This window comes from Solea solea, chromosome 8, assembly GCF_958295425.1.
Source record: "Solea solea chromosome 8, fSolSol10.1, whole genome shotgun sequence".
NCBI lineage: Eukaryota > Metazoa > Chordata > Actinopteri > Pleuronectiformes > Soleidae > Solea > Solea solea.
Window position 1 is genome coordinate 26158827 of NC_081141.1, and position 15674 is coordinate 26174500.

At 40.3% G+C, this 15674-nt stretch overlaps 1 protein-coding gene across 12 annotated transcripts in view; it reads left to right on the plus strand.

The window, feature by feature from the left end:
* The window catches only part of trpm3 (transient receptor potential cation channel, subfamily M, member 3), a 173749-nt gene that overhangs the window by 140572 nt on the left and 17503 nt on the right, over window positions 1-15674 (plus strand). For 7 of the 12 annotated variants that reach the window (XM_058635989.1, XM_058635987.1, XM_058635994.1 and 4 more), the window contains 4 exons: window positions 68-97; window positions 2805-3097; window positions 7099-7327; window positions 12722-12889. In XM_058635989.1, coding sequence (XP_058491972.1) covers window positions 68-97; window positions 2805-3097; window positions 7099-7327; window positions 12722-12889 — 720 coding nt within the window. Of the gene's footprint in view, window positions 1-67; window positions 98-2804; window positions 3098-7098; window positions 7328-12721; window positions 12926-15674 lie in introns of all 12 variants that reach the window. The other 5 variants (XM_058635985.1, XM_058635986.1, XM_058635990.1 and 2 more) reach the window with 1 other exon arrangement.

Sequence of the window (15674 nt, forward strand, 5' to 3'; positions counted from 1 at the left end):
TTTTTCAACAAGGCCTTGTGCTGTTTGTTTGTTTGTTTGTTTGTTTGTTTGTTTGTTGCTTTTCTAGCCCAAAGCCCTGAAACTCCTGGGGATGGAGGTGAGTGTTGATCTCTTCAAGGTTGTTATTCGGTCACTCCTGCACCGCTCCGCTCCCTCGTCTGTAACATTAACGTAACACACTGTAGGTTGAGTTTACAGAAAGACCTTGAGGCGTATTTTATTTATTTAGGCGACGACACGTTCTCACTTTTCTTCAGATTCATGAAGTGGAAAAAGTGTCTAATGAGTCAAAATGAATAAATATAACTTGTGACAGATGTCACAGCATCCTGGTTATATTTAGCTGGATCGATACGACGAGGTTACATCACACACACGTGTGTCCACGGCGTCCACACCAGGACGTTTGTACATCGTAAACCTTTTATCACAGCGTGTGTCTCCAGTTTTCTCACAGGAGTTTATATCTAACGTGTGTGTGTGTGTGTGTCGCTCTCTGTTTCCTTTCTTTTCATCTGTCTCAGTGTTGGTGTTTCTTCTCTCTTGGTTTGTGCTCGTTAAATACAAATTATCCTTTTTCTGTAAACCAGTTTAGTATTCAAACAGGGATGTAACAATATAAAAAAATAAGATAATATTGCAGACTCAAATCCCCAGTTCAATATTTATTGCAGCATTGTAATTATAATATCAGAATGTTTTTTTTTTCCAAGTTAACATCTATATTGGTGCAGAAACAAGAACACAGAGTAAAACATCTAAATGATAAAGGATCGATATATAATAAACTGATTAACCAAAGAAAAGAAAAAGCAGTTGTTTTGCAAGAATTAGCAAAAGGAGACAAAATAAAAGCTTAAATCAATTAATCAATGTCAAAATTCAAGGACTTTATTGCCATTATGTGCACAGAGCAATTACACAGGGGTGACAGAGGAAAAGCATTAATGGCTTTCAAAGCAAAGAGTAAAATCTTAAATCTTAAAATATGCACTCTAAAATGAACGGGCAGCCGATGCATGTTCATATGTGCTGCAGTGCTGATGTGTTTGCACCGAGGGCCATTTTTAATAATGACGCAGCTGAAATTTTAAAGCAGCTGGAGGAAAAAATAAATATACATATATATATAAATATACATGTATATTTATATATATATATATATATATATATATATAAGTAATAATAAGAGTCTCAAACCTCACAGCAGTGAATTTCATCCATGGTGATTGAGATTCACTGTGTTTCTTTGATAATGGTCTTTAATAATCGTTTGTCTTAAGTTTGTCCATGATAATAATAATAATAATAATAATAATAACAATAATAATAATAATAATAATCCCCTGAATCCATCCTTCATACTTGAGCAGATGTTTGGTTTTCTATTCTCAGTGTGTGCTGTGATCTCCTGAGCTCTCTCACTCTCACATTCTGATGAAGTGGAATTGTAAAAAGCTTTTCTTCTCATTAGACATCATCTTAACATGTCAACATCACTCTGGATGACAACACACAGAGTGGCTTCTCATATTACTCTTATTCCCCTATGTGTAGGTCAGAGGTGTCAAAGTGGTGGCGTGCGGGCCACATGTGGCCCACCACTTAATATCATGTCATAATAAAAACACAGCACGTGAGGTCATAGAATATAGAGAGAATATTCAACAAAGTGACCAAACCACAGACGATCAATAGAACTGCTCTCATTTTTACTATTTACTTTTCACTTTTTACTCTTTTTCTATTCTATTATTTTCTGTTCTGTTCTCTGCTTTTCTTCTCTTTACTGTATATATATTTATATATGTAAGCTTTTGGTGTTTTAATTACAGTTGTCAATGTTGTTATTAACTTATCTTTACATTAATCTCTGTTTTTGACATTTATTTTATGTCTTAAATGTGTTTTTATTGTGAAGTACACGTTGATTCCATATCAAAACAAGACAACAAGCACTTTTACCTTTAAATTCTGTGAAATCCTCACAAACATCTTAATTTGCGATTTCATAATGGAATATTGTGTAATTTTAAGATTATATTGCACATCTGCTACTGAACCGTTGACCAGACTAGATGTTCATTGAAACCTAGATAATTTGAGTTTAACACGTCTGGCATATTGTTATTCCTTTGTCCGTCACCTTTTTTCCTTTCACGTGGAAATTACTTCAACACTTCAGATTTGAAAGCTGCTAAAAAACTAACGCACGCCACTTTTAATGAGACTAGAGCTGTAGAGGCAACAAGTAGAGTGCAAAAGATGGAGGGCCAGCATGTAAACAAAACTACATTTATCATTAGATTAGGTCACAGGTAGACACTTTTGTTCTTGCGATATCGTGATAGTCACAATCCCGTTAAATCCCTTGATTTAACCAGTTAATGCTGTTTTAAACGCATGGTTTTCAAATAATTTGTTATTGCAGTAAACTCATCAATTCAAAATTATATCAAGAGATGTTTGACAGTCTGAATAATTTACTGCAGTGGTAGTGCAGCACTGTGGTATCGTTCTTTGTGCAGATAATCTCTTATTGTAAGCAGCATTGAAGGTTATTTCCGTCGTCCTCAGCTGTTTAAATGTGAAATTATTGGAGATCAATGCTCCTCTGATGACGCCGTTCAGACACTAACTCAATCTCTGCAGAGACGGTGTGAGAAATCCTGGAGACACTCAGTGCTGCGCCGCTAGTGTTTTGTTAATTGTGTAAAGTCTGATATGAAACACACATATTCTCCTCGATAATCCCTGCATTGATGAGTCTTTTCCTCCACCCCACTCACTCGGATCTCCACCAGGACGACATGCCGATCCGCAGAGGACGCCAGAAGACCACGCGCAAGCGGGAGGAGGAGGTGGACATCGATTTGGACGATCCGGAAATCAACCACTTCCCTTTCCCCTTCCACGAGCTGATGGTGTGGGCCGTGCTCATGAAACGCCAGAAGATGGCGCTGTTCTTTTGGCAGCACGGCGAGGAGGCCATGGCCAAGGCCCTGGTCGCCTGTAAGCTCTGTAAGGCCATGGCTCACGAGGCCTCCGAGAACGACATGGTGGACGACATTTCACAGGAACTGAACCACAACTCCAGGTGGGTGATTGTCCTGCGTGAAGTGTCTCATGATCATGTTTCTCCGATGTGTCTTATGTGTTGTATATCAGTCTTTTCATAGTGTTAAGCCCCACCCCACACTAGAGGATAATTGGCCAGATTTTGGTCCCGCTCTGGCCCTTCCGACAATCGTGGGTGCCTTCCGATTTTAGGTTGATTTGAACAGATTATCTGGCCAAATTATCCCATAGTGTGAGTGATTAACAGACGTGATTTTAACGCCATCAGACGTCTCAGAGTCTTTTCAAATCGTAAGTATTAAACCTGTTTGATTTTTACGACTGAACAATGATTGGGGGCGTGAGCAGAACTCCCAATAACCAATGAGAGCGAGTTGACTGGGAAATGGATGTTTCGTAATTTTGTTTATAACCGGAATCCGGTTATTCCATATTCTCATCCATGACTTCCTCCATTTTTTTTAACTGACGAAGCAGACGATCCATCTCCATGTCTGTTTATATTATGAAGTCACGTTAAATCACGCGAGATTCTGTGAGATCCCAAATTCCCTTGAATCTCCTCCCTGAAATGGTTTGAGGTGTGTTGATCTTTGTCTTGACTGGATCGTCTCGTCTGTGCTTTCTCAGGATTAAATCATTGGTTTTAATCGGTTACAAAGTTTGTTTTTAAAATCAAGTCACATTGAAAATCCTCTCGTGTGGGGCAGGTTTTACTAGTCCAATCAGGAACTTTGGAGCTGCGTAGAGCAGGAACAGCAGCAGCTGTGAGTGGCAAATGCAGGCAGTTAAAGGAGGGCTTGATTTGCTTTGTATTCCACTGGCAGAGCGCAGATTTTGAACATCAGTCAATCTTGCAGCCCCTACTGAACACCCTGGTTTATTTTTAGCCGTAGAATCCATTTCTAAAACTTTTCATTGGCACTTCTTGGCATTATCGTCCAACTGTGTGTAGCCGTCTCGCTTTACTTGTACTGTGTAGCTGTTGTGGTTCCACCTTGCCTCAATCCATCTATCATGATACCTCACACCTACTGTGTGCCGCCCCGGGAATGTCACTGGGCAAACAAAAACAAGGAAAATTCTGTAAATAAAGAAAGGCAACATTATTCATCAAATGGAAGCATTTTAAACCATGAACAGTGAGATCAGTCACAACAGTCCTGGTCCTATTTGTGGCTCTGTCTGAGCTTTTTTTTAGGCTTCTAATATAAGTAAGGTTTGACGGGTGTCTGTAAACTGTAAACACACTTAATATAATTTTTTTTTAGCCCCTCAAGACTGACCTGTTTCAAGTTTTCCCCACAGGATCTAAGTGACATGCATACAAGAATCTAGTAAGATAGAGTAATACATCATCATTAGTTAAGGATCTACAGTTTGAGATGAATGGAGTCACCTAGAGCTTAAAACTGCTGACGACGGAAATATCAGTTAATTAGAGGGGAAATGATTCTGATACGACAGCTGATGTGCAGCCCAAACACCAGAGTTTCAAAGGACAGCCTGAGAGCCGGCTTATTCTGAGCTCAGCGTCCTCTGAGGATCTGCTCGAGTTCCTTCACATCACTTTTTATCCACATACATTTTCTTTTTTTTCTGTAATATTTACATAATTTGTGATTGGGGCGTTGTAAATGTGTTGCGTGCATGTGTGAGTGTATTTATAGACACTCGAGGGATACTTGATTTCACTGGTGTTATTTATAATGTGTGGGTGATGCAGATACAGTAATACATTCCAGTGGGAAGCCTCAAAAATCTTAAAAGGCTCTTTCTTGCAAACAACATGCACGCGCCCTGTTGCTGCATATGTAGGAGAATGTAAATGTAATTTGAGAAGCAACACGTTATAGAACAGAAACGTTAGAAATCATGTAACAAGTAGACTCTTTTTCCCATAGACTCTAGACTTTTTAGATTGGGTAGAAAGGTGGGCTGGAAAATTCCTAAGCTAACAGTAATGTGGTTTATTTTTTTAACATAGTCTCTTGATGTTGCAGCCATGTTTCTACTGAGGAGAGCTGTAGGGTACGGTACATATTTTTCGCTCTTCCATTAGGAAAAGTACCAAAATAATTAGCCCCAACGTTCAATTTTTAGGTACCCTTCCCTTGCGGTATCAGAGTAATGGTACGGTACGGGTGGAGCTTGACCTGCAACAGTCAACTCGTTGGGCGACAGAAAAGCGTCACAGTGTTTCTTCAATGCTTGGAGTCTATTCTCATTCAAAACTTGATGTCTTGTTGAGACAAGCAGCCACAAAAACAAGCTGCTGGATGTCCACTATTGCCCGTTGGGTTGTTGTCTCTGTTTTTTTATGTTGATGTTGTTCGTTGTCGTCGTACAAATACACTCCATATCTTGCTGACACGGCCATCGAGCTTCTTGAAGATAGACAGGGACGCCCCTGTTCTAGTAGGGCTCAGTAGTTCATTCCACCAGCGTGGAACAACACATGAAAAGAGTCTGGATTGTCTTGTGTGGGTTGTTGGCACCACCAGGCATCAATCCTTTGATGAACAGAGTAGTTGAGGGGTAACATAAGCCTTTAGGAGAGCATGTCCTTAGTATAGAAGCTCTCATCCTGATTTTCAAAAGCCTTCAGCAGCAGATATTTCCACTGTGTGGACGACCTTTTTGTCTGTGGTTTAAAGTGGTGAACCCAACACTCAGGAAACGTTCAAGAAAACCAGCTGCAGGTGCAACACGATCAACGTTTTCTTGGAGGGCGGCTGTGGCAGGGTGTCTAGCACTCAAGGCTCTCTCTCTACCTGTCATGAATTCACCTGCCCGTTATTGCGCCGTTGACAAAGCTGGAGCATCATCCCCTGATGTAGCAGCCATGTCAGCGTGAAGGTCCTTGGGTGCTAACCCCTTTCCCTGCAGATGTTCGGTGACACCACAGTTCCAAATTTCTTCCCATTTTCACAAAAATGTCTCTAGAACTCGTTTTCAAAGGTTGAATTTAATTACCCTCCTCTTTGTCAGCCGGTGAACTTTTCAGCCCTCCCTCGTATAAACGTGAGTCTGCACTTTTTATAAAACTTATGTGTGATGATACTCACCGTTAACTACAAAGGCTGTTTGGCTTTTATTTCATCCTTTGATTTATGAATCTCTGTAAAAGTCAGAAAGCGTAATATGCTCACAGATAATGTATGATTACCCTCCTTTGTAATGATGATAATAATAATCATCCGTCAAACCCCAGCAGAGTTAAGGCTTTGTTTTACACATTAAAATGCACAGGACTGATGGCTTTGCAGACAGAAGTGAAAACTGCAGAAATATTATGAAATATACGGATGCATATTTTGTGCAATAAAGTATGTCTGTACAAAAGACTTTTCAGAGCCAGAAATCTGGGGGAAAATTGATCTATATAAAGCTGTAAATCCTGGTTTAGTGGCTCAAGCTTTAAATAGAATTATTTACAGATATGAATGTAAGTTTTTGGATGTGTCTACTATACTACTTTGTCACCCGGCAAAAAAAGAAACACCATGGTGAATGCATGTTTTAATCAAAGTAGGGCTATTCATTGATTTATCAACTATTTTCATAATCGATTATACAGTTTTAGAGTCTTTTTTTAAATATTAAATGATGCTTACTGATTTTTCAGCTTCTTAAATGTGAATATTTTCTTGTTTCTTTGCTCCATTCGACAAAAGAAATCATTGAAACTGAAAATGAACAAACAAATACTTGATTAATCGAGAAAATAATTGTCATTTGCAGCTCTAATTCAAAGCTAAATGTGGTCCAACAGATAATTGAGTGTGTGGCCTTTTTTTGGCCGGGCAGTGTATCTGACTCATAATTCATCATCATCATAATTGGTCACCTGTTTCATTTCCATCATACTTGATAAACCTAAGCACTATTTTAAACAGATATACAGTAATTACTGCCTTTGTGCTGTGTTGATATAGTGCTGTGTCATATGAACATCTTTTCTCCTGTGGATTTGTCATGTTTGAACAAAGTGTCTGTGTCTGTGTCTGTGTCTTTCAGAGAGTTTGCCCAGCTGGCGGTGGAACTCCTCGACCAGTCTTATAAGCAGGACGAGCAGATGGCCATGAAGCTGCTGACCTACGAGCTGAAGAACTGGAGCAACGCCACCTGCCTGCAGCTGGCAGTAGCAGCCAAACACCGGGACTTCATCGCTCACACCTGCAGCCAGATGCTGCTCACCGACATGTGGATGGGACGTCTGCGGATGCGGAAGAACTCTGGTCTGAAGGTAACGCGACATGTTTGAGGAAAACCTGTGGGTAGAGAAAAGCTTTCCTGAGCCTCAAGTGACCTTGTTTAGAAGTTATTGCACATGTGGCCAGAATGACTCCTCTGCTGAGAGGAGTACAGATACTTTAACTGAGGAGAAGTTTTACAAGTCTGCATGTGTTGCAACAATTACAAACCCTCTCATATGATAATAATGTGATTACACATCAATTCTGCAATATTTATTGCGATAGTGTGATAGTATTAAAGCTGCGAGGAGCTGGTGAAGTCCACAAACCCTCATCGCTTGAGGGTTCTCTTTCTCTTTGTATAGAGTTTGACTAAAGTTTGTCTGAAACAGGATTTTACTAAACCTTCTGAATTCTTTATTCTCCACTACAGAAAGTTCTAGAGCTCTCATGCTGTACTGTGGAACTAGGGGAGGAATTAGGGCTGGGTGTTAAATCTATTTTATCGGCTATTTGGTATTTCTAGTTTAGGTGGATTTGTTTTTCATGAAAATCGGTTTCTTTTAAAACTTCCAACACCGACTCTAAAATAATAATTAAAATAAGATCCCCGGAGTTTGGGACATAGTTTGAAGCCAGAGGAAAAGCTTGCTGAAAAGTTTTATTTTGCTTGTTTCCAGGCATGGAAATACAAGCAAAACTTGTTTGAATATTTTTTTTTGCAATTTATGGTTTGTTTTTAAGAAGGAAAAAAAATCGATTAAAATCATAAATCAAGTTTGGTTTGAGAAAGTGGGAGATTTTATTGTTCTATTTCCCTTGGAAATGATCATAAAATACAAGTTAATATACTCAAAATACTCTTCTGTACTCGAGGACACATCCCTCTGTGCTACAAATGTTTCGTTATACCACTTTGTTATATTGTTAGAGGTAAAAAATTAATGGATTCAGAGATCTGAAATGCTTTTATGTTGACATTTGCGACAGTTACAGAAGTTCCATCTGTGCTGAAAGATCATTTTTCACTGTCTATGTTTGCTGTGAATCACGTGGGACTTTTATTTTGAAAACTCACACAGCTTGGCTGCTCAAATCCATGAAAGTTTGTCACAATGAAAAGGAAATTGCTCCATGATGCCAAACACACATATCCAGTGTTGACCTGGCCTCATGAGATATAAACATTTCCATAATCTTCTCTCCTACAGTTCACTCGTGCTCTGTTCTCATTCACCACTAACACTGAAATCCAGAATTGTGTGTTCTACCAGATCCTTAAAGGCACAAAGGATGATGGACATACACAGTCTCACCATAGTTCTCACTTCCCTTCAACTATTCTCCACTGTGTCAAAAAACTGTAACAAAAACCCCAGTTTTTGCCCAGAAAACTTGTATTGTATAAAACTGTCACTGGTCCACAATGATATCAAGACACTTTTGTTTTATAGACAATACCATTACATGCACAACTGAAGTGTAGGAGCCTGTTGATGTAGCATGTAGAAAATGTAAAGTATTTGTTTGACTTTTTTTAACCCTAACATAATATAACAACAACATTAGCTCATCATAAATATAAAAGCACCTCCTGTACGCAGTACAAATGTGTGTGGTGGCAGATACACAGAGAATGAAATTCAGGTAAATTGCCATTTAAATTTTATCGGACAACTGCAGGGTGTGAAATCAGTGCACGTGTTGATCAAAGGTTCAGTCCAAGGTTATTATATTTTAAAATAAAGAAATAGCGAAAAACTAAAGTTGGAAAAACATTTTTGTTAACTAGAATAAGACTAAAATACAGTTTTCTAACAATGTCATCTTTTGCTAGGTTTTTATGACACAATGCTTATTTTGACCTTTTTGAATCTTGCGCCTGGCAAATACTCCATATTACAAAAACAAAAAAAATAAATAAACTCGCTCTGAAAACGAATTCAAACTAACTCATTTTAAAACAAAACAACGCTAAAAAAAACGAATGAAAGATCCCAAACTATTATAACGTTCAGTCAGAGTTTCAATTAGAAGTCAAAACACAAGCTTCAGGGGGAAACACAGTATCTGAACTGGTTATTTCTGTGCTGTGGCCACCATGACTCATGTGGAGAAGGAGCGCTCAGCTGTGAAAAGTTGACAGATCACCTCTGACAGGTAAAAATACTTCACCTTGTGGATTATCGGGAGCCCAGGACTCACATCGACGTGACCCGCCTGTCTGAACTTCCTCCTCAGCTTCATTAGTGTTAGCCCACAAAGCTGTTTCTTATGCCAGAGGGGACAGAAGAACTGACCTTAATTACCGGGGAAAAAAACCTTGAATTTGTGTCCCACGTATTTTACTCATGGCGTGAACGTGCTTTTGAGTCACTGGGAGATTTTTTCTTTTGTGTGCAAATTCTGCTCACATGGGTTTTCCAGGGGGCCTGGCAGTGGGGCGATAGGAGGCAGCTGGTCACATCACAGAGGTTAGGGTTATTTTTAATCAAGAGCTGCTCTGGGGACTTTAGCTGAAGGGACGACTGAACTTACCCACACACACACAGAGTGAGGCAGGGCTAACTCCTCGGAGCAGCAGCAGCAGACTGGCTCTATGGAAGACTCTATCCCATTTCACACCTTGCCTCGACCAATAGCTGTCAGCTAGCTTGTCCATGTGGGCCCAATAAAGGTCATATTTGGCCTGACAATATGGGTCCCAAGCAGGTTTATCATGGTGGCCTTACACATGTTTGCCCACATAGTACCCTTTCTAGGCTACCTGGGTAGTAAGTGATTACCGAAATCGTGTTTCCACCAAGTGGAATGGTTCAGTTTGATATTGTTTTGTGTTTCCATTAGAAATAGTCCCAACTATTCCATTCGTTGGCACCCTTCCCTTGGGGTTCCAGACTAAAATGGTAGGGTAAGTTCAGGGTCAAGCGAGACCGGGTTCACCCAAGACGGTCATCTGATCGGGTGACAGAAAAACTCACTTCCTTTGCAACCGGTGTTTCTTCAACGACCCGCAGTCAATTCTCATTCAAAGTTTGACGTTGTGTTGAGACAAACAGCCACAAACCGAGCGTTTGTTGTCGTTGTTCATTGTCGTCACGCCAGTACGACGTCACACTACGTGGCCATCGGAAAACGGCCTACCGAGTAAAGGTGTCCTGAGTTGAAACGCAAGCCTGACCCAGGGCTTTAAAGGAAGGATCTTTATAGTCATTATACAACCGAAATTGCACAATGAAATTTTGAGGTCAGATGGAGGATTGGGGACCAACCTGACTTTCATGCATGTTTTGATGGTACTGTACTGAACCATACCATAATGGAAACAAAGCATATGTGGGCATTGGTTTGAAGTGGGCAATGAGGTCCCATATGGTTCTAGTAACATGGGCCCCACAACCCGGAGGGCACTACGATGGAAACGGACAAACTCACTTGGGACCCATGTTGTCAACCCTAATGGGGCCCACATGGACATGCTGACTGCCTCAGTTTGGTGAAGGATGTCCAGATTATTTTAGAGAGGTAATGTAAAGTGTAAAGTCTAACCAGTTGTTCAAATGGAGATATTTCCCTGAGTAACCAAATCTAAGAAAACAAATGATTTTTGATAAGAATGGGCATTCCAGGAAAATGTAATGCTCAATGTCATTATTTGCTGAACCTTGGAATATTATCTCCAAACTGGAATATAGAGCAAGTCCAGAGCATGAGAGCTGGTGAAAACAATGCAGCGTTCTCATCATGTTGAGCAAAAGAAACCCAAAGTCTGAAAACTAAGGGAAAGCAAAAGTTGACCAAACAAGATTCAGCGCCTCCAGGGACTCGTGATATACAGCAAATAGCTTTTTCAAAGTGTCGTCAAAAAAAGTGTTGTGTGGACATTTTGTGAGTTGCTGTAATGTGGCTGTGAGGGAACTCAGAACACAGAGCTCACTGGAGAGTATAAATGACTATGACTTGCACTGATGAATACATTGATTTCTTCAAACATCAATTTGACAAACTATTGATATATTTTCCTCCTCTTGACATTTTTGACAGCATTATTGAAGTATTGCCTTGTATGCACTGTGGTTGTAAGAGTTTTCTTTCTCTCAGTGGTCACTGCACCAGTGCTCTCGCACTGAAACTATTCTCTTCATATCATCAGTCTTTTCTTCTTCTTTTTCTTACCATTCATTAAACCCGTAACTCGTCACAAATGAATGTTGATACTTTATGAGCTACCGAGTGCAATGAAAGAATCTAAATTTCACTCTTAAATTATTTAAAGGCAGCTGTTGCCAGAGATAAGAAGACACATAATTAGCCTTCTCTCCATCATCCTCCTTTTCCCTTGTTGTCTTCTTCACTGTGATTACAGCCTCTTGCTTTTCTTGTTTGACTATTATGTGTCTGAAGTGTTTACAGCAGGCTCGCCATCTTTATCTGCTGCCAATGTGAGTGTGTGTGTGTGTGTGTGTGTGTGTGTGTGTGTGTGTCGCTCACTTCACTTGTGGCAGCACAATGGCTTTTACTGCCTGTCTGTTCAGACAAACACTTTTTGTAAGTGAAGCGAAAGTGTTGCCTGAGGTCTCGAAAATACTTGAAAATGATATAGAAATCTCACGGTACAACATTGTGATAGTAATAGCTTAACTTTTATACTCGAACAGCCTGGGTGAACTTAGCCGAGTCCAACTGTAGAACCTCCTTAAAAAGGGAACCAATCGCAAACATGTTTCATTCGGGCTTAATTCAATGACGACAGAGAAGCGACGTCTAGAAGCGTTTGTATACGTCCAACGAAGAGCAGCTGTCTTTTAATTTCAATTTTTGCTTCATGGAGCTCCAAAGTCTTTCAAACAAAAACTACAACAAGCACGTTTGTTGACACGTCATCCAGGTCATCCAGGTCATCCAGGTCATTGGTCTGACTGGTTGTAGGTCTGTCCAATTGCATGAGATTGAGATGCAGTCTGCTGTTAGCCAGGCTAATACCTGAGTATGTTTACTAACCCTCTGAATCCTCTCTTGTCTACTGCAGGAAATGTCTTTGCCTATATATTCACCTACAAATGACTCCAGGGGGAAGTGGGCTTGTGCGTTTCTTTAAAGTCTTTTGGCCCGACTGGATTATTATTTTTTTTTTCCCCTTACATCTTCTGAAGTCTTTCTGGGTCGATGATTTGCTAAGTGGCTTCTCATATTACTCATATCTGCAGATATGTAGGTCACTGCAGTCTGGCAGGGTTTGCATCCCGTCAACTTTTCTCCGTTATTATGTTTTGAGACGGGGGGAAACTGAAATGCTTCCACAGATCACATTTAAACGTTGCTGAAGCGTCCACAATTTCAGGGACTCCACTTCAGTTGAAACTAAACTACAGTGTTTACTCTGAAGACCTACAGTGTTGAGACACTTAATGATCTTCTCCCTGACTTCTCTCCTCCTTCACCAGGTCATCCTAGGGCTGCTCCTGCCACCGTCCATCCTCAGTCTGGAGTTCAAGAACAAGGACGAGATGTCTTACATGCCTCAGGACCAGGAGGCCTACCTGCAGGAGAAGGAGGAGGAGGAGCCTGAGAAGCCAGTCAAGGAGAAGGAGGATGAAGACATGGAGTTCACAGTAAGATCTTACTGTGAGGCGCAGTACAACTCCGTGGTGAGAGAACCCACCTCAGCCCCGCATCTCAGAATCTATACGCATATAAACACACTACACTCATTTGGGCAACACACACACACACACATAACCCAGATTATATGTCCTTTTACAATCTCTTGTGGACCAGTTTAACACAATTTTTTTGGTAGTCCACAGTGATGTGATGATAAAACATTTGCGCACACACACAAACACACACATATCTGTTTCTCTCTACTGGCCAACTGGACACTTCCAGCCAAATCGGCCTTTTCCTGTTTCTTGTCGTCTCAACAAAGACATGTAGCGTCTCAGTCTGTCGCTGCTTGTGGGTTCCCTCCTTGTATGTTTCTTCTTCTTCCATCTATCTCCTCCTCTACCTTTCCTTCCATTCCTATTGTTCTTGCTCAGCTCTCTCTTTGCCTCTTTTGGGTTTTTTTGTTTTTTCTCTTCTTCTCCCTCTCTCTCCAAGCTCAGTTCTGGTTGAGGTACAGTATTGTTTGCTGGCCGATCGCTGCCCCTCACTCTCTCTCGCTCATCAATGATGGCTTGCTGCAGCAAACCACTCAGCATGTCGGCTGCTGAGCATGGGAGGCTCAGGCTTTTGCATTATATAACTGGTTCCGCCTGCTGCTGCTGCTGCAGCTGCAGCGGGGCTTTAATCATGCAGAGTCTGAGCACCTTCTCCCAGCTCACAGCGCAAGAGTTGGTCCATCTGCATAGACATGGATGAACAGCCGTATTGGGACTTGTTCCATTTCAATGCAGTTCAGCTCTGGAAATTACACCAAGATCCAATTTGTGTGTTTAAATGACGATGGAAAAATTTAACACAAAAACTGGATCTAAGGTTCCTGTCATTGAGTGACTGAGCTAAAAGTCGAACGCCTTTCAGCACCACCGTACATAACTCACCATCTGCATTAAGAACAGCCACAAGCCAGTGCAACGTTTTACAAAACGGGCCATCCACAAAGATTGTATTCACAATGGGCACCAATCCGGCTAAGCGCATACATGCAGGAGTAGTCAAACAATTATCCAGGTATGTTAGTCCGACTAAGACTAGCTCTATTTTAGTCAGACTAACGTATTTACATGACATTAAGAAAACCAAATTATTGTCTTAGTCCGACTAAAATCAGACTTCTATCATGAATGTAAACGCACTGAATGTCAGAGAACTCCACGATACTTGGGTTAGGTTTAACAGACATTAATTTATATTTAAAAGTTACACACCTCAGTGCTGCACAGCGAAGCCGGCCATGACTACAGCATGGAACATTGCATCGCTGGGGTTTTTCTTGTGCGACAGAAAGGTTTTGACACCTTGACAGGGTGATTTTTCTTGCAGCTGTGTTTGAAAGCCACGCTTTAAAAAACAAAACAACACACGCAGATAGATTGGTTATGCCTTGACAGACAAATGTAATTTGATTACCTGCAATTAAACAGGGTAGACAGTGCCTGAAAAGTTTTAGATTTGATTTGAATAACAACAAAAATAATAGTAAAATCCTGTTTTCCTGCAGTCTGTTAATACAGGATACATTCGTAATGAGCCCTGACTGTTGCCCTGGCTTCTGACTGTACAAATGCACCTGCAGACACTTATGAATCACATCAAGATTCATACAGACGCGCCGACTGCGACACCACAGAGGCAGATTGTATCCTCAGATGCTTTTTGATAAACCACACTGTGATGAATGTCAAAGCTTGTGTGATAGCCTGTGTGTGGTGTGATTTACACACTGGCATCTGAATCTATTCATCCTGAAGATCCTGTTTGTGTGTATCCTCCGACAAAATCTTTGGCATTTTCACATATAGAGAAAAAAAAGTAAATATATATATATAGAGAGAGAAGAAGCCCCTTGATCTAGGGATGCACGATATTGATATAATAAACCTAACCAATAATTAATAAGTTCCTAAAGCAGTCTAAGCTGTTATGAGCACCAATGAATTATTCAGCATTGCATAGCTCTGAACTTACAAACACAGAAAAACAAAAAACAAACAGTCCTGACCTTTCAAGAGTTCATTTATTTTTTATACAAGCTGCACCTGCGGGTGAAGATGGCTAAGAAGTCGTGAGTGCAGTTAAATCAGTCGATAACAATACTTATTGCGATAAATGTCTGATCCCTGAGGACTGAGTTTTGCTCCTGAGTGTGGTTTATAAACCTCTGTATACGTTACACACATTCACAGCAGTTGTATGTTTAAAATATGTAAGTTGATGCTCACCTGAGGGTAAAGAAGGCTAAGAGGTCATGAGCACTGATTAATGATTCAACATTGTGTAGCTTTAAACCAACTAATAAAAAAAAACAACACTGTTTTTTCAATAGTTTATCTTTTAAATCTCTAAAATATAATGGATGGTATATACTGTAAAACATCTGAAAAGGTTTGAGAGAGTGTAAGATAATTATAAAGTGAGGTATTAGCTTGTAAAATCCTCAGTTTTCCCCCACAGAATAAAAGCTGGTCCTAAATCAGTCACTTTATCGTTAAATCTTAGCCTTTAGTCCTTTTCTGGTACATTTTTCAGTGTTCCATCAACTGTTGAATGAGCACTTGTTTCTTGCTTTAACTTCAGGGCTAGCTGCTAGCTGGCTAAAAGCTACTACCTACTACTACTACACGCAGCTTCCCGGAAGACATTTTTAGGTGAATTATTGAGTTAAAACTATTTTCAGTCTTTTCACTTCTCTCTGAGTCACTGTGAAAAACAACTAGAACAGCAAAGACATAT